The following is an 18964-nucleotide window of genomic DNA, read 5'->3' on the forward strand; positions in this document are numbered from 1 at the left end:
TTTTTTTTTTTTTTTTTTTTTTTTTTTTTTTTGAACTTTGGTTTGGACTGGGAGGCCTTTGCCGGTTTAGCTCGGAGTCAGAATTCCCTGGTTTGATACTTTAATCTCTTTCAATCCTACATCGGATGCTCATCGACCGCGCCATTCCTTGTTATATATACTGTAGGTAATGGCCCCATATTAGCGCCGGTCAATCTACGAACTGAAATTTGTGGCATAGGCTGCATGTCGAATAAATTAAACCAATATATATCAGACGTTCAGGCTCACTTTATTATTACATACAATATAACAGCATCAAGTCCGGTAGATCCAGAGACCCTTGAGCTCAACAAGGTCACCATTGTCCAACAGGCACAAGGGCTCAATCCTACTTCTCAACCACGCATGTTTATGTCATCGACGATATCGGTAAAGCAGACAATCATCAGTCAACAATCACCATCAACCAGCCGTCCTGTAATAGCAGTAGCACTATAGTCGTTGTTAGGGGAACGATATATTTATTCTCATCCTGGAACAGGCAGTGTGACAGTGACGAGTAGTCTCGAAGACGACTCTGTCGGCGAAGCCTGGCCGCCATATCAACTACACCGAGGCCAGCAAGCAAACTAAAATTTTTGGTGCAGGATAGGTAGTTGACTTCTGGGCTGCAGAGCGCTGGCGAGCGGGTACATGTTTGAATACCGGTTAGCCCCGTTGCCAAGTCCATAGAGATGCCCTAACTGGGTTCCTTTGCGGCGGTGGGGAGACTGAGTCGAGATGACTAAACCTAAATACAGCCTAAAGAGAGTGCATGCTATGTTGCTTAGAAAGTTCTAGTTAGCTGGGGTATCTCCTGTTGTGTGACTCCACTAGCATTGGGTGAAAGGGCAAAGGTAAGTTTTGGGGATCATTCTGACGGCCTTTCTGCAGTAACAATCACAAATCTACGGAGCTGGAGTTTTATTTAGGATAACATCAATCGGAATCCTTGACCAACTGGAATTAGTTTCCGTGAATAATGAAATTCAGACCAGACGTATGGCAATTCATGGCCTGGTTGTACTCGGTAAAGAGTGTACACAAAGTAAATTCAGCATCACGTGCACGAACGACTCGAATCTTGACACTAAGCCGCATCAGGAAAAGTGCAAGGTAATGTCGCTCCTGTCCAATCAGGACCTCGGATAAGAAGTAGCCTCATGGGAGGTATCGAGCCTCACCCTCCCCTCTTTTCATCCACCTATTCTCATATTTAATGCAGGAATACGGGCCCAAGAGTCCATTTAGCTTATTAGTCTAGGAAATATACATGGAAAGGTGTCTTCTGGCTTTCATTTCTTATTTTATTCAGATGAAACTAAATATTTCAAGGTGTGTTACTATCCTCGATGACCCGGACCGAGAGCGCCGGACCTTGCGAGCCCGCAAAACGTTTGAGAATACAGACTCACTGTATGCATCTAGTTGATAACACAATAGGACTCGGGCTCTTACAGAGCCCTGTTGTCAAGATGGCTCCTTCACACCCAGTGGAGTCAACGCCCAACATTTCTGGAGACACTGCTGATGCGACTTTCACATTCACAATCCCAGCAACTCCCGGGTCCCTGGTAGGGACTCAGAAAACCGATATGGCGTTTCTGCTTGAGGATCTGGATTCGTTTATCGCCGTCGGCGTTTTAGAAAAGGGCGTTCCCGGGTTTCCTGCTGCCGAAATCAATGCATTAGAAAAACAGAATTGGGTACGGACCATGACCCACGAAGATCATCTCAATCCCCAAATCAGCTATGTCCGTGTATATGTTTTGCCCGATGATGTTGGGCGGAAGTTCATACCGCGCTCTAGCGCCCCACTTAGAAAAGCGCTGAAAGCTGTCATGTCCAAAGTGGACCCTTCCCCCGAAGCTTGGGCTGGGCAAGGGGGATCGGGCCAGAGGATAGTGGACCTCTCTTCTGTTGGTGCCGAAGATGAGTCTCTGTGGTATATTTTCAATACCCTCGAAGATCCAAGTCCAGATGTAGAGATGATGCGGGATCCATATGCCAAGCTAGCCATGCAGGATTTACTCTCTACCACCGCTTCAGATGAGAACGAGGTTGAGAAAGGGCAAACCTATACTGGCGTCCTGGGACTTAAAACACCGCTCTATCCCTATCAACGGCGTTCGGCGGCTACAATGATTCAGCGAGAAGTACAGCCGCATCAAATGCTGGACCCGCGACTTCAGTCTTGTTCAAGCCCAACTGGCCAAAAATACTACTATGACAAGGAAAAGGGCAAAATCGTACGGGAGAGAACGATGTATTCGGAGGCCTGTGGAGGGATACTCGCGGAGACTATGGGCTGCGGTAAGACTCTGATTTGCCTAGCTGTGATTTTAGCCACCCGTGGCCACTTTCCGCAAATTCCTCTCGAGCATCAGTCCATGAGAAATCCGGAGAGGACTCGGACAGGGAGCCTCCTTGAGATGGCGGCGGCTGCTGCTGGTCGGTTGTCGTTGCCTTGGAAAGCACATTTTGATTGCTTGAGTCAAATGGGTGAGATTTATGATCGGTGTATCAAGTCTTGCGAGGCCAACCGCGGCTCATATGCCATTCGCCCGCCGGCAGGGAGATATACTGGCCGTACTGTTGTGGAATATCCCCGCATCCATCTTCATTCGGGGACTTTAATAGTAGTGCCCCCCAATCTGGTCGACCATTGGATGAGTGAGATTGCCATGCACACCGAGGGTCTAAAGATTCTCACATTGCGAAGCAGCGCAGACTTGACACCGTCGCCTGAGGATTTGTTCGCTTATGACATTGTTCTCTTCTCGAGAACTCGATTTGAGAAAGAGGCGGATGACTTCAATGGAGGCGGCCGGGACCGCCGCAAGGAGCCTTCGCCGTTGACAAAGCTCCATTGGCTCAGGGTTATTGTAGATGAAGGGCACAACGTCGCCGGCCATGGCCACAAGACGAATATGTCGCACCTTCTCGATCAGATCCACGTCGAGAGACGGTGGGTTGTTTCCGGTACTCCGTCCAGTGGGCTGTATGGGGTTGAAGTCAGCCTGGCGTCTCGTGAAACACACACAAGCGACACCGATTTGACCGAGGCAACGACCGCCGTGCTCCACGGTAGGAAGAAGACCGGAAAGGGGTTGGATAGCGAGCTAAAAGATCTCGACAAGTTACGTCGAATTGTTGTTGACTTCCTGGGCCTCAAGCCCTGGTCTAACTCGAGGAGCGATGATCCCGCTGAATGGGCGACGTACATCAAGCCCGTTGGACCTGATGGGAGGCGACGAAAGGCGCCATCCCTCCGAGCAACCCTGCAAGGCCTAGTTGTACGTCATCGGCTGGATGTTATTAACAATGAAATCCCTTTGCCACGATTGCACAATAAAGTTGTTCATCTTGAACCGGCTTTTTACGATAAACTGAGTCTAAACTTGTTCATTTTCATCCTGGCTGTCAACGCGGTCACGTCAGAACGACAAGATATAGACTACATGTTTCACCAACGCAACAGAAAACATCTTAGCCGCGTCATCAGCAACTTGCGACAAGCTGGGTTCTGGTGGGCGGGCTCCGACTTCGACTTACAGGCGACGGTCGATGTCGCTACGACATATCTTGAGCAAAACAGAGAGACAATGACTGAAGACGACATCTCAACACTCACGCAAGGCATCAAGGTTGCTCAGACAGCACTCAACTCTGGCGCCTGGAATGGATTCAAGAACATGCATGAATTGGGTGTTTTTGTTACTGGCTTTCCATCAAAGGCTCGAAACTTTTGGGCCCTAGATCCCGCTCAGGCTCAGTGTGAGCCTCTTTTACTCGGAATCTCGCAAGCTCGCCTCGCTCAGCAATTCGTAACGAAACATCTCTGTGAACCTGATCCAGCCGAAGGCCTGTCGGGCGCTGGCATCAAGATTCGTAGGGAGTTATCTCACCGCGAAGGATTTGATGCATCAGCCGCTGCCCCCAAGAAGACTTCCCCAGAGAGCTCGGTGAAACGCAAAGCCAAGCAAACATTTCTGAATGGGATATACAGGGAACTGCCCCCTTACTCGCCGCTCACACAAACTAAACTGATCGCGACTGCATCAGCCAAACTAACGTACCTATTAGACCAGGTTCAAGAACACCACAAAGCTGAAAAGATCATCATCTTCTATGACAATAACAACTCGGCATACTGGATTGCCGAGGGCCTCGAACTGCTGGGAGTAGACTTCCGGATCTACGCTAACACATTGAAACCGACCCTCCGCGAACAATACTTAACCCTATTTCGCGAATCTGAGCAGGTCCGCGTACTCCTCATGGACCTTCGGCAAGCCTCGCACGGGCTGCACATTGCACAGGCCTCGCGAGTATACATAGTCAATCCGATTTGGCAACCGAACATAGAGTCTCAAGCTATCAAGCGTGCCCACCGCATTGGGCAAACCCGTCCCGTTTTTGTCGAGACCCTCGTGCTCCGCGACACGCTCGAGGACAAGATTCTCCAACGCCGGAAAGCCATGGCCGATGTTGAGATTCAAAATGATCTTCTGGATGACTACACCATGAGCTCAATCATCCAGCATGAGCGTTTCATTCCCATGCCCTGCTGTGAGGACTCAACGTCCCTGGCTTTCCTCCGCCATCCAACTGGTTTCTTCAATAGACATCGTCTACCAATTCCTGATAGCGACGAAGTGCAAACAAGGCCGAGGACGGAAGCAGAAGGGGAGGGATATAAACTTTTCACTACGCCAGTAAAACGGAGGCGCAGTGTTAGTGTGACCCCAACTAGTAGCAAGGGAGTTGGATTTGTGGATTTAGAGCCAGATCTTCTTTCACCTTCGGCTAAGAGACGGCGGCCATCACCTCGTCTGCAGTTTCGTGATCCGAATGGAATAGTCATGGAGTCTCCCCGTCCGAAGAGGAGTATTTCTCCTGCTCAACGCTTCCTTGTTCGCTCCGCTGTTGAAACTGACGCCGAACTAGCGGGTGCTAGGTAAGATATATTGTATTTAGCGGCATCATAGTATATTATAATACTCTAAATACCCCAGTTCAAATACCTGGAGCTGATTTTCAGGGCTTGTTAGTTTTGTGATTCCGTACGCAGTTGCCCAATTCTTCAATGGAATAGTGTCAAACTTACCTAATCCGGAAGCCCACATGATCACATGATATTACGACCCACATTTCTACGACTCCAACCACCATCAACGTAGTCACTGGACATTTGAAAATGACAACAGGCCTCTATGTAGAGCAGAGATAAGAAAAAACAATAAGAAAAAAATGCCGACCTTTATAGTCGCCCTCTCGGGCCCTTCCTCCAGCGGCAAAACAACCCTCGCCCGCCTCCTGCAGCGCATTTTCTCCAACCAGCCACAAACGCAAGAAGGATCACAATTGTCAAAGCTGATATCCACATTCATAATCCATGAAGACGACTTCTACTATTCGGATGATAAGTATGCATACATCCCTCCTTTCCACCCCTTAAAACAAACCATGACGCAATTTATGAACTCCCCCTGCGATCATCACTCTAAGCTAATCCAATTCCAGAATCCCCTATACAACCACCAAATCCGGCGCCAGAATTCAAGACTGGGATTGTTTGGGTGCCTTGGACATCAAATTTTTGACGTCGGCACTCCGCTACGTGCACGAGCACGGGCACCTTCCGCCTCGGTTGCGCTCAAAGGAGGATCTAAATGAAGTTTCGCCAGGGTCGGGGGTGGATGATGCGCTCGTTGATGAGTTGAGAGGGTACGTCTCTAGCCGGACTCAGAAGATTCTATTGTCATCTTCGCCAATGGTTGCGGAAGAGCGACTAGATGGAAAGGAAAAAGTGACGATAGCACTCCTAGAAGGATTCCTGCTATATGCGCCACCTGCAACAGAAGAAGGTGGAGAAGAACATGGACTCCGCGGTGTTCATGACCAGATTGATTTGCCAATGTTTCTGGCTGCGCCGTATGACCTTGTCAAGGAAAGGAGAGAGAAGAGGAGCGGGTATGTGACTATTGGGCCTGCTCCGACGACAGAGTTGCCGCAGAGGTCATCATCGGCCTCAGAAGCTGATGAACAAAGGGTGGATCTAGAGGTCGAGGATGATCGGCCGCCGCAGAATTTTTGGACAGACCCGCCTGGTTATGTGGATGATATTGTTTGGCCGCGTTATGTGAGGGATCATGCGTGGTTGTTGCTTCCTGAAGACGACGGCGCCGAGGCCTTGTCTACTGAGGATCAGGATGAGCTAATCCGCAGAGTCGGGCAGGGCGTTAAGCTGAGAATGGATGCTGGCGTTACTGTTGCTCCTGGCCAGGGAGTCCTCCCTATGGCGGATCTGCTAAAGTGGGCGGTTGAGGAGATCTTGAGACACCTGGAAAAGAGCACAAGGCCCTGAATATAGTTATTGCGTACATGGTACTTGTTCTAGTTATGCCATCATTATTTTGAACGCAACGCCAGAACTACTCCTAAACAGGCCCCGTCCAACCTAGCCAATAATCGACCCTGTCCCTAAGAGAGATTGAAGGCTTTGCACGCTCCTCAACTTTTACCTCCATCTCCACGCTCTGCACATCTTGTTCTCCATCATTGACAGATATCTTTGCTTCCTCACCATCCGCAAGAATGGCAGCATGTCTGTCCTCATCCAACGCGTTCAAATTGGGGTTTGAGTCAAGATTGCCGAGCCATTCTTGATGGTCTTTGAACTGCGTCTCCAAAGAATGAAACGACGGTAATTGCTCTGTCTGCTGCAGAACTTCCACGTGCGGCATTGAAGACGGGTGCGTCCTGAAACTGCGATCGGGGAGCTTAACATAAGTGAACCGTAACACAGCAAGGCAAAGTACTCCCACCAGAACTCGCTTCAGAAAGCGGCTCGGGTTCAGATCATCCTGCATCTCAGCTGTCCATCTAGACCGCGATGCGCTTGAGGCTGCCACAGGCTGCGAAAGAATACTTCCCGCATCCTCGCTCACGTCATCAGGAGTCTGCTCATAGTCCCTGTATCTTTGAGCGATTTCACTACTGTCGCAGTTCACTTCGGTGGCGTCAATCCTGGAGTACAGGTATGACGGATCGTTCATTACTTCCAGCAATTTGTACCGCAGGGAGTGCTGACTGAGCTCATGAGATGTCGACAATGCTGGGTATATTCGTGGAATCCAATACGCTGCTCTGCGACCGGGGAACTCTATCGTCCATCTCAGATAGAGCCTATCAATATCCTTTGGCGAGCAGACCACACGGATACGGGAGACTCCAATTTTGGTCCCCCTGGCGGTGATACAGATACTCTTCGTAACCCGTTGCTGGGAAGTCAGGTCACAATAGAAGAAACCACTCGGGCCACCATCCACACAAAGGGGAATGATGCACCTCTTACTCCAGAAACAGCGGTTGTACAGCCTTACGGAACACGCTGCATGGCATCTCATCTGGATGACTGGCTGATCACTCTGTCCGGGTGTAGCTGCGGCTCCGACTATACTCTGGGAAATGATTTCCTGGTCCACAGTAAAATCACCTATTTCGCCACAGAACTCTCTGCTGCATCGGCGAAGGGGGATCACTAGGTTTCCAGTGCTAACAAACTCCGCAACGAGGCAGTCTTCGACAATAGTTGCTCTATTGACATCTGTGGTCCGAATCTCCAGTCCGTGATGAGCAGGCATAAGGAAGAGGAGAACCCCAATCCTGCCACTCTTCGTTCTTGGAATACCCGGGATTTCCAGAGCGCTCCATCCCTGTTCGTTCGGATAGTATATAGAGCGGGCTGCAATTATGGTGACCTTGTATGTTGCTGGAAGTACCCGTTTAGAGTTTCTGAGGATAAGCAGCCCATTTATCGCTTCCACTTCTGGCTGATCGGATGGCTCCGGCTGTTCGACGTCGGTACGTTCCCGGAGGCGGCTGGAACCTCCAAAATTCCCCGGTACATAACATAATCTCGTCTTGCCGCTAGATGTAAGGCTAGTCCGTTCAAAAGCGGCTCCCAGCTCTCTAGATGTAGCTGGTGACGATAGCTGGCCTTCGGAACGTTCAGTGACAGTCGGCGCGTTGTTGGGTATTTGAAAGCGGACCCTGGTTTCCTTAACTGATTGTGCTTTGGGAGAAAGAGTCGCCGGTGCTTGGTCTTCAAGGGCACCTCTACTCGTCAGATGGAACCCCACGGCGGTGGTAGCAAAACTTGTTAACTGTAAAGTCTCTGAATTGCCAGTCGATGCCGGCTTAGGGATGAGACTGGACTTCTGTGGCTGTTTCCCTTTGGGCGTGGACTTTCCTGGCGATACTAACTTGTCCGTGAGCCATGCTTCTGTAAGAGTGGAACTACTCGGGTTTCTAGGACTGGCGTTTTCATTGGGGATAGTTAGGCCTGGGGTTTTCGTCGGCCCAGATTTCCTTGCGCTCAACTTTTTTGGGCTTCTGGGACTCTCCCTTTGTTTGTGTGAGGGATCTAAACGCTCGGGTGACAAACTCTCTGTAGTTCGATCCCCTGAACTTGCTGGTGCGAACCGACTCATATGCCGCATTTTATGGTTACTGATATCCTTGAGAACTCCATGCGTGTCGTCCACATCCGACCCAGAATCAGGAAGCTCGGCGTCACTGGCGCTTCTCTTTCGTGATCTAGTGAAGCTCTCGGCCTCAGACGCAACTGAATCAGATCGGCATCTAATAGTTGGCGTCGAAGGTACAGGGTTTCCCAGAACAACTTCAGCATTGCGGGCATCCGAACCGTTCTTAATGCTTTCGCTCGCTACAAGTGCCTGCTCCTTTTCTTCCACAGTTGGCGGGGTTTCTGGTATGCGACTCGAGCAGCCATCAAACAACAGTCCAGTATCACGGTTGGCGTCGCGCACAAGAGGGGAGAACCCAAACAGAGGGCTTTGTGGGGTGTTCGTACCGTCCAGGTCGCCCGTATCATCTTCGGTTTGTGGAAGGCGCTCTAGAAAGGATTCTTCGAAAAATATGCCGGGGCTGCGTAAACTCAACAGCTGAAGCTGCGTGTTTGGGACACATTTGACCTAAATCAGACATTCTCAGTGCGGGATGCGACGCAAGAGGTGAATATCCCTTACCTCCAGAGAAATTCTAATATTCGATACTTCCTCATACTCCCCACTCCAAGTGCACCGAATCTCCAGGTTGTCATACTCAGGCTCTGGAATTGGGGGCTGACTGCGATGTCTCTGAGTTGTCGTCATGGTTCAGGAGCCGTGAATCTGACAGGAAATAGAGGAAGACAAGCTCAAAAGAGAATATATTATGAGGCTGGTATGAGGAGAGAACCTTCTTATGGGTTGGGAGTAAGGTGAGTGTGTTAAGCAGCCTGAGCAGACCTCGTTGCTTTAAAACACTCGAAACAGAAGGAACCACCAACACAGAGCTTGCCTCTTCCCGGGCAACAGCCATCCAGTCCCAACATCGGGCCAAGCCAGTCAATTAGGTGCATAGTAGAAAGAAAACCAGTCCATTGCCTGTCTAGCAGCAAATAACTCTGTAGCAATAAGGATATATACATGGAATTGAATGATTACCTTTTCCCATAGAACCCAGTAAAAATAGAAGCAACCCGATATAGAAACAGCCACCCAACCCTGTTAATTGCACGGTTCCCCTTTTATCCCCACTGGCGCCGTGTATCCCGTAAAGCACGTTTGCTACCGTAGAAGCAAAGAAACCCATGACACCCCGTCCAGCCAGTCTATTGGAAAAACACAACGACGGAAAACAGAAAAGCCAGTTTAAGCGTGCAAGCAATATATAGGATATTGCATGGAAACGAAAGGAGCAGGTGTTCCACAAACCAGAATCCTCATCGAGGAGTTCCGTTCGCTGAGCCTGAGTGGTCATACCCAGTGTGACCTGGCGGGACGCCATAGCGTTCAGCCTCGCTTGTTCCAAGGGGTTGGGATGGAAGTATAGGTGTTGCCTGTGGCGACTGCTCATAATAACCTCGCGTTGCGCCGTTGGTGCCCTGGGGATAGTTGCGACTCTGTTGCAAAGGCGGAAGGACTGCAGTACTGGCGGAGTATTGGGGTCGAGGATAAGCTTGCTGCATCATCGCTCGAGCCGAATCGGGAGTCTGCCCAAAAATATATGGCCAGTCAGCGCCTTGTAGCAAATAAGCTGTCTGGTAGAGTTCATACAGGTGTGCCCGGTGGATTAACCATCCCCAGCGACTGCATCGTTGCCTGCTGACTGGACCGGCTCTGAGCGGCTGGATCTTGCATCTGGGGTACCTGAGCAGAGGGGGGAAGCCCGTACGACATCTGAACAAAAGTAAGTACATTACTGCCACTCCTCCCCGGCCTTGGAATCGTTCTCGCTCCTGGGACCGAGGTGATCCTCATTGGCGGGCCACCAATAGTTTTGAGGTTGACGAACCGCATAGTCGGGAACTCCACCGTGTCCAGATGGGTATCCCATCATAGGTGTCGGATAGCCACCTGGTTGACCATACAAGGTCGCGGTTTGCGGGTATGTTTCCATTTGACGCATACGCCCGTCCGCATCATACATGCCTCTAGCACCATAGTCCACTGATGTTCGCTGGCGTTTTACGGGCGCGTAGTAGGCATAGTCCCTACTCGTGGGCTGGTAGGGGGGCGCGGGATAGCTACTTCCAGGGATTTGCATGGCTGTCCTATCAGAGGGAGAGCGCGGAATAGCAGCCTGGGGGTACTCTTCTGGCCGGGGCACTGTTCTCTTTCTGCAGTTGTTTGTCAGCGTAAACCCCCAGATCAGTCCGCTTGCAAACTACCACTCACATCAGTGTGCGCGGCTCCTTTCGAATCCTTAGCTTCACCCCTTGGTCTGCGAAGGATCTGGAAAGGAAGGTTGATTCGGCCATCCCGGGAAAGCTTTTCGGCGGCGAAACTGTTGCTGATCAGTGCTCATGACTTCACGACTGTAGCGTGAAGACTTACCGGTGAACCGCTCCGAGACGATGGATTTCAGAAACACAACGTCCGTCCTGACCGACGAGTTCCCTGTTAGCTCTTCATCCTCCCTTTACCGTTCAATAGAGAAGACAGCCAGGGCTCGAGTTCAGCTTACTTTCGCATTTCAAAGAGGGAGAATTTTAAACGAAAATCGCCCTCAACTTTGATGGACAAATCGCCCCATACGAAGAAACCGCCGTCTAGTATGCAGTCAGCCCGGTACCTTCAATCGCCGTAGAATTGACTCTTTACCTGTGTTGTCTACATCCTTCAGTCGGTGCAGCGACGAAACCAAAGTCCCAGTCAATGCAGTAGACGGTGGAATGGAAGCTGGCGCGTCCTCCTGGGCATCGTAAAGACTGCAGGACATGAAAAAGTAGGGACTCTGCAGGTAGTGCCTGGTAACGCAGTTTAATTAGCCCACTGGTTGCCAGCAACACGAAAAACATCCTGTCACTCACTGAGCTAGATAAGTCCCCTCCTCCTTCACCCGAATTTGCACAATCGGCGGCGGGTCAACCGGCTTGCGCTCTGCAGATAGATCGATGTCCCCGGTCAGTTCTCGCTTGCCCTCTCGAATTCGGATGGATGCGTAAAGCTCGCTGAAATTGCTGTTACTCACCTTTCTCCTTTCCACCGGCCACGCGCGCCCGGTTGGGGTTTTGGCGGACAATTAATTCAAAATCATCACTGAAGATCAAGCTCGTCAGCACCCGCAATCCAAAGAGACTGAGCGAGGATGTCAGCGCTAGAACTGAAGCTGAAAAACGCACCTCGTAGAAGGGCGGGGAAGGGAGGGATCTGGATAGTTCGCCGCACTCATCAAGGCGAGCACTATGAGAGAAGACTGGCGAGAGAGCCAAAGGTTCGGAATAGGCGGGATACCCGTCGAAAAGAGAACCGTGAACCTGCACTGAAGTGAACCGGGGCTCAGTTGGAGAAGTAGCTAGCAGGATGAAGAGTAAGACAAAGATAAGATCGGCGCAGGATTGCAGAATAGTGGAAGCGAAAGAAGGGAAGCGAATCTCTGGGACCAGAAGAATAGGGTAGCTCTGTCGTTAAGCTGCCGGAAACGATACTGGAAGGGTAGTGGGGGAGGGAACTGGAAATTGTTGGAGGGGAGAATTCGAGATGGCACAACGGTAGTATGACTGCCGGGACCAAAGCCAGCCCAGGCGGAACTCAACTGCTCGAGTGGAGCAATAAAAATTGCAGAGTTGCAGCGGCCAGAACAAGAGAGCGTTTGGTGAAGGTTGAGATAGGTAGATGTACCGCAAGCGGGAGGTTGATGGTGTCGTCAGAACGCAAGCGGGCACTTAGGCACAGAGAGAACCGAAGATGCAAGCACTCGAAGGCTCCGGTTCCAGCCAAACTTTAAGCTGCACTTTCACTTCCACCACCAATTTTTAATGTTCAGCTTCTGCCTCTTGCTTCTGACTTCTTGTCGTTCGCACCTCTCGACTTTTGATTTTCCTTTTCCGTTCCTTTTTTTTTTTTTTTTTTTTTTTTTTTTTTTTTTGAAGTTTTCTCTTTTCGTGATTTAAGTAAGTTTTTTCCCCCTCTCTCTGTGTTTATAGCGAAGAACGGCGCTCTCTCTCGTAGCAGCCTCTATTGCGATTTTTCAAGAGGTTAGAAGAAAAGACAATTTCGTCACAAGAGTATCCCCGACCGTGTATCTCGGGCTGTCCAATCGCAATGCTAACTCAAGCAGCGGCAAAAAAGGTCGGTAATGAGGTAAGGAACCACGATTTGAGCAGTAGACAAGAGTTTCAGAAGGCAAAAGTAGCCATAGGCAGGCGAGCAATAGGTGGCGGAACTCACGGCGACGCGGTTGATGAGACAGTAGCTGAACGATGGGTCTGAAGTCGCCTCCGGATTCCAGACGCACAGATCAAAATCCACCGGTTAGGCAAAAGTCATAATACTCATCGAATAACAAGCACGAGAAAATAATAGCAAGTGAGCAATGACGGCGGTGCAAAAAGGTTTCCGGCTCGGATTTTACTAAGATCAGACGACAGCCAGCCAGGCAAAGAATCCGGAGTGGAGCAGTACCAGCGCAGTGGTATAGACAAACTCGACAGCCGGCGGAACCAGTCTTTTGCGTCTGAAATGATGCTCTTTTCTTGTCGGCAGAGTCGCAGGGTCGCCGGTTCGTCAGGCCGACCACGGTTGGGCACGCGGGCTAAGATGATTCTCAAGTCTCAAAGGCGACGATCCGACAGGAGCCCTTGTTCTTGTACCATGGAGGACTGAGGTGATGCGCACATTGGCAGGGCCCAGTAGATCAGGAGGGGACGCCGGCAAAATTAAGTCAGATTTCAGTTCGGCGACCTGCGCAAGCCTGAAAGCCTACCTTGCCTAGCCAGATCGTCTGACGACCGATCGAGTTAAGCACGAAATCCACTGCGTTTGCGGGCAAACCACGACTCGCTTTCCCGACCACTCCCCAGCCCACCGACGTAACGGCTGGCCTGTGTCCGTTGACGATGGAGCCGGCTATGCAGGTGACCAGACCCGTATCTGGCCGCCAACGCAGGGTCTCCGATCCTTCCAGCTTTTCCAGCTTCCTGTGACTCCAGGTATAATGGGTAGTGTTTGGTGCGCGGATCTGGGCATTCCAGTCAACCATGATTCCAAATCCAACGTACAGGAGCATGTAAAGAAGCCAATAATGCGATCGCTGTGTTAGGCCAGTCATATGTACTTACCTAAACTCTGATTGTACTTCATGCGTTAGCGGCGAGCATTCATAGATAGCTCTCTCCTTTCTCCCAAGGCTCTTCTTCTCTACGTGCCAAAGCAAAGTCTCCCGAATTACCTGCTGGTGATTAGTGACCACCTCCATCTCCAAGCAAGACGGTGCCGTTTAATTATCCAAATCAGGAAAATACGAACCTCAATAGCGTTTTCCCACCATCAAAGAAAGTTCGACGAAAAGCGCGGGGAAGCACGGAGCAACGCCTACAGGGCAACTGTTAGAGCACTTATAACGCGCCCGTCACTTTCTTCCTGTTCTCGTGAGCTGGCTTTATCCTTTTCGGTCGCGAGTTTTTTCGGCCGTGCCGCAAGCGCCTTGAGAAGGAGTGTGCCTAGATCCTCCGTCCGTCCCTATTCCCTTCCTTCGTCGAACGTACCTAGATATCTTCTTCGCTGGTAGCCCGTCGGAATTCTCAATTCCAACCTCGAGCGACAATAACTCTTTGTAATGGGTGAGACGCAACCTCACAGTATCGTCGCGATGTTGAAACCTTCTTCGGCCATATCTCCAAGGCGAGGGGAGCCGGCGACCAGGCGATGCGAAAGTACCCCAAAATCCAATAGCGAAAGGAAGGCGAGGTGTTGATATATCAGTGATTAAGAAGCGCTATGTAAGAAAAGGGATGTGGGAATGGGCGTGAACTCTTCTCAGCGCGAACTCTTTTCAAAGTGTTATGCAAGAGTCCCCTCGCGACACAGCTGGCTGCGCTCCATTCTAGCGCGGTAGATGCATCACATCGACTAGCCTTCTCACACAGGTCGCAGAGATCTGCCGCCCACTGCGCCCGCCCAGGATTAGAAAGCATCGTTTGAAGCAGTTGATTCGACATGCGCTCTCCAGCCGGTTCGTACCGTCGGCACACCACCGTCAAAGACCAAGTTGGTCGATGCGGAGAAAGGAGACAAGGATGCACGCTCCTGTTGGAACGAGTCATCAATTCAGTGGCTCGCTCCCAGGCCAAGGCCAGAGAACAAGAAATGAGACTAACTAACCTTACTCTGGACTTAGGTTGGTGTTGTCACTACGCCGCATTGCACTCAGGATTCGAATGTCAGTATGAATCTGGAGGAGCTCGCGGCTGAGCCGGGCAGATTACACGGTTTGTTCCCCAGCCTCAAGCTGTGCCAATGGTATCTGACGCATACGGGGTGCATAGGCATGAATCCTGGTTTCTAGCAAATGCAGCCGCGTAAGAAAGCTTTCGATAGTCTTCTTCCTCCTGCGTCCAATCCGAGTCGTGATGAGCGAGCTGTTGCGGTTAGGCTAGCCTATTTCGCCGAACGCTGCTTTATCACAAGTCAACATGCTGATGCGATCTTCCCTGATCTCGGCGAGGGTGGAGAGGATTGAGAATGACAGGGTGAGCCTCAGCATCAGTTGGATGTGACGATGACCACGCAAGGGCACAACGGACCAATAGGACCAGTTTAGATTTTTTCCTGCATAGTGGTGCGAACTCCATTTCCCCTTTTACCCCTCCTTGACCTTGACCTCTTTGCAGAGAGCAAAGAAGTCCTCGGGAGAAAGAAACCGGGAAGACGAAGGTCTAGGAGTATCGTTGGACATGACTAGTGGATACGACGGAAGGCTTCATCCTGTTTATTGCTCATCGCTGTCAGTACTAGTATTTCCGATCGCCCTGTGCCTGCGGAAGGGTCCGATCGTTGCTATCAACAATTGCCATATCGATGGTTAAATTTGTTTGTGCAAAGTTCTGCCATGATTGCAGATATCATGCCGCGGCTTGCGATCAATAACTTGCACGGAGTAGGCTGATTGCGATGGAGAGTGTCCTGAGTGCCGAGTCCGAAATATACGTGGAGCGGTGATTTGAGATTTCCGCAAAGCGCAAGAAAAAGAAACGAAAGGAGAAGATGGCGAGGATATCAGAGAAGCATTTGCTAATGGACAGCTTTCAGCGTGGCTCATAAGGAGAACACAGCGCAGCCCACTCCTGTCAGGATCAAGCTAATTTGGGCCAGTCCGACAGCTGTGTGGGTTCTTCAGTAGAATCAAGTCCTCACGGCGCCCGCAACAGCTGTCGGCCGGTGCGACACCAGGGCTGAAAGACGTCATTCGGGAAAATACAACCCGAGTAAACATACCATCGCAAGTAATGGCTGGCAGCACGTATTTTAGAAAGCCTTTACACCTTCAACTGACCAAAGCCCAACTGTCTAGAGCATACAGGAAGACTCTTCGGCTGCAGGTGGAAGAGTGTGCGGGTCAAAGAAATGCACGATGAATTGTTTGCGGGACTAGCGGTTGCCTCACCTCTCCATTATCAGCAGGACTGACAGGCATGCCCGAACTCGGAGCCCTGAAGCCCCTAACAAACAAAGCCGACTCCTGGAATCAGGTTCATGGCAGGCCACGACCAGTTGTAGCGATCTGCGAGCATCCCCAGCCGAACCAAAGTTGAAAAGGCGCTTATTTACGCTCCCGTTATGCTTATTCTGGCGCTTGGGTCGTTCCAAACTCTAGTTACCAGGGTATTAAGCACGGAGCAAGCCTGTGTTTCCCCGCCCGGTGAATAATTTTCAAGTCAGCAAAGGCACAAAACAAAAGAAATTCTGGACATATCATATACAGGAACAGACGGTCTTTAGCATAATGTGAGGGGCACCGTAGACGAGGTGGTCGCGAATCAATGTCTTCGTTAAGAGTCACCAAGGATCCTCTAATGGGAAGATAAGTTACCTATGTACAATAGATATCCATATTTAACTACCCGCGAAACGCGACGAAGTCTTGAATGAGGGATGCTGAGATGTCGGCTTAAAACAATTTGACAAACCGCCGAGACCCTTTTCCACATTTAGCCATCAATGACCAGCCGCCCAGGATAACTGTCCTACAGCGTGAGCTAATTCAAACAATCCCCCTCAGCGAAAGGCCCATTCTACTCAGAGGGGCAGAGAGCGTTATTTGCCCTTGTGCAATTAATCACCGCCCTACAGCGCTTAATGTACGTACTTCGTACGAAGTATGTGTATGCAAAGCCTCGATGAGCAAACAAATATAGGCCCTAATAGGTAGCCCCTTTGACAGGTGGTTACTTCTAAATATGTACGAGGTGTGGATTCCTGGATTGAGTCAGTCAAAGGTTGCGTTTTGCGTTTTGGCTTTCTTTCACTGTAAGGTACTTTTGCATGCAGCTGGGCCGCAGCCGGAGGCTACTCTATGGGAAGTACGGATTGCAGTAGCGTAGTCGGAGGATGACAGAAGGTGGCCTGATAGGAACTAGGGCCGATGAGCACGAGGACGGTTATTCTGCAACGGTACCTATCGCTGCCGTTATAAGACTGTCGGTCTAGGGTCAGGACTTTAATACGCAGGAGTAGCGACAGAATGCAAGACATGGAGCCATCCTGATAAAAAGACCTCGCCCTAGTGACAAAGACGTATATATACTCTGCGCGATCATAAACAGTAATAGTACATAGATGTTACTGGACATACATAATCCAATGCTAGTCGTCTCCCTCTTCTACTCTCAGTCGCTACGTACCGGGCTCACTCCTAGCGGGACACGGAGGAAGGTTTCCATAAGCAGCGCCGCGGCAACGCTTACATTGAGACTATCAACTCGAGCCGGATCAGAGGCGGCTCCTGCGCCGGGAAGGAGCCTGGCGCCCGGAATGCTGACAATGGAATCAGCGCGGCCCTTGATGTGGTTGCTAAGACCAGACCCTTCGTAGCCCATCATGATTACGCTGGGCGACTGTCCGATGAGGGCGTCGGGGTGTCCTTCAGTCGCTGCCGCCGAGCCAGGAGGTTGTAGCGAGCCAGGTTCAAGGTAAGTAGCACCTGTCTTAGGAACATCTGCGGCGTAGAATCGCCAGCCGTTGGCTTGAGACCGCTTAATGAAGTCTACTTCGTTCTGGACCTCAAGAAGAGTCATGTTCTCGGCGGCGCCAGCGGAAGCCTTGATCGTGACGGGCGACAGCGGCGCCGAGTGCCGGCCGGCAAAGACAATGGCGTCAACCCCGAGGTAATAAGCGGAGCGGATAATGGACCCTAGGTTTCCCGTATCAACGACACCTTCGAGTAGCACGACGACTGGGTATCTTATCTGCTGTTGGGTGTATGAATTGTTGATTTTGACGCAGTCATTCGTCCCGTTCACCTTCGCTTCCTCTCGCGTTTGTGGTGCGAGTTCCACTTTGAATTCATCGTCACCCAATTGGACAGGCTTGAGTGCTTGGATGGGCGTTCGGGGAAGGGGCGATACTTCGAGGACACACCCGTTATGGGGTCTTCCTGCGCTCATTTTATCAAGCAGTCGGTTCCATTCACCGAAGGCCATCTTGACTTTGACGTTCTTGGACAGAGCAAGTTTCCGCAACACCCTCTTGTCAACGCTCAGCTCTTTTTCTCCGGCTGTCTGGTATAGATAGAGTTTGTATAGCTGGCGCTTGCTACAGCGCAACGCAGCTTCGACGGCTGTCGTACCATAGATAAATTCCGATGCCGGGGTAGTGTAGGGAATTGTGGGTGGGACCCAGACATGCTGCTTTACTCGTTCAGGGTTTTCTTCTGTAGGCTTATGGTGCTCTATCCGACGTGAGCGTCGCTTTTCTTCATCTTCAGGCGTTGGAACATATTGTGAAGAGCGACCTCTCTTTGCCGATTGAGATTTCTGACTGTCACGCATGTTTTGCGGTAAGCGACCTCTGCTCGCAGCATTAGATTCCTTATTACCACGTAATTCGTGTGCGTTTTTGAATCGTTGATGTTCAGGAGGCAATGCACGAAAGTTTCCGGTCCTAATGAATTCATCTTCATCGAATCCCATTTCGGGAGGCGCGTGCCGGCGCTCTTTTCCATTGCGATCATTCCGCGATGTGTATGTCGGCTTTTCACCCCGAGAACGACCACGATCGTTGGGCAAAGTCCCAGAATCCTCTACACCCTGCGACCTGCGAATCCCGCGCCCGATAGCTGAATTGAGCGAAGCATATCTGATTGAATTCTGTGAGACAGGTAAGGTGAGTTGTAGCCGCAGAGAAGATTGAAAAGTCCTCAAGGGAGGTCTGAGAGACATTGTGACGTCTTTGTGTCTTGTAGGGAGCTCATGATAATCTGAAGCTTTCATCGCCTATATTTTTCCAATACGCTATCGCCGATAAGATAACAGCCCGCAAGATTATTTATCCGTGTCATTCTAACGCGTCTGGCCGCGAATCATCGAAATTATACGCGGAGATATAATTACAAGGTAGGAGAGATTGAGGAAAATTTGGGGGGGGTTAAGGTG

General features: G+C 50.6%; 4 protein-coding genes across 4 annotated transcripts; 1 reads left to right on the forward strand and 3 right to left on the reverse strand.

Annotated features, from left to right (window-relative positions):
• Positions 1 to 1496: 1496 nt before the first annotated feature.
• On the forward strand, positions 1497 to 6391 carry BDW70DRAFT_171633 (uncharacterized protein; the record flags this gene model as incomplete). Its single annotated transcript, XM_073743268.1, has 4 exons — positions 1497 to 4761; positions 4813 to 4937; positions 5251 to 5450; positions 5548 to 6391. The coding sequence occupies 4 exons, from the start codon at positions 1497 to 1499 to the stop codon at positions 6389 to 6391; spliced, it is 4434 nt and encodes a 1477-aa protein (XP_073598888.1).
• A 73-nt stretch (positions 6392 to 6464) lies between these two features.
• On the reverse strand, positions 6465 to 9203 carry BDW70DRAFT_171634 (uncharacterized protein; the record flags this gene model as incomplete). The annotated part of the gene is made up of 2 exons (XM_073743269.1): positions 6465 to 9023; positions 9078 to 9203. 2 exons carry the CDS (start codon positions 9201 to 9203, stop codon positions 6465 to 6467), a joined length of 2685 nt encoding a protein of 894 aa, XP_073598889.1.
• Positions 9204 to 9814: 611 nt separating this feature from the next.
• vosA lies at positions 9815 to 11766 on the reverse strand (the record flags this gene model as incomplete). Its single annotated transcript, XM_073738807.1, has 10 exons — positions 9815 to 10084; positions 10149 to 10271; positions 10387 to 10711; positions 10770 to 10878; positions 10929 to 11011; positions 11059 to 11143; positions 11196 to 11302; positions 11405 to 11516; positions 11566 to 11633; positions 11717 to 11766. The coding sequence occupies 10 exons, from the start codon at positions 11764 to 11766 to the stop codon at positions 9815 to 9817; spliced, it is 1332 nt and encodes a 443-aa protein (XP_073598890.1).
• Positions 11767 to 17100: 5334 nt separating this feature from the next.
• On the reverse strand, positions 17101 to 18745 carry BDW70DRAFT_130315 (TrmH family RNA methyltransferase). Its single transcript, XM_073735790.1, has one exon. It carries the CDS (start codon positions 18500 to 18502, stop codon positions 17201 to 17203), a length of 1302 nt encoding a protein of 433 aa, XP_073598891.1. The 5' UTR covers positions 18503 to 18745; the 3' UTR covers positions 17101 to 17200.
• Positions 18746 to 18964: the final 219 nt, after the last annotated feature.

Source organism: Aspergillus foveolatus, assembly GCF_047715535.1.
Source record: "Aspergillus foveolatus strain CBS 279.81 unplaced genomic scaffold BDW70scaffold_8, whole genome shotgun sequence".
NCBI classification, from domain to species: Eukaryota; Fungi; Ascomycota; class Eurotiomycetes; order Eurotiales; family Aspergillaceae; genus Aspergillus; species Aspergillus foveolatus.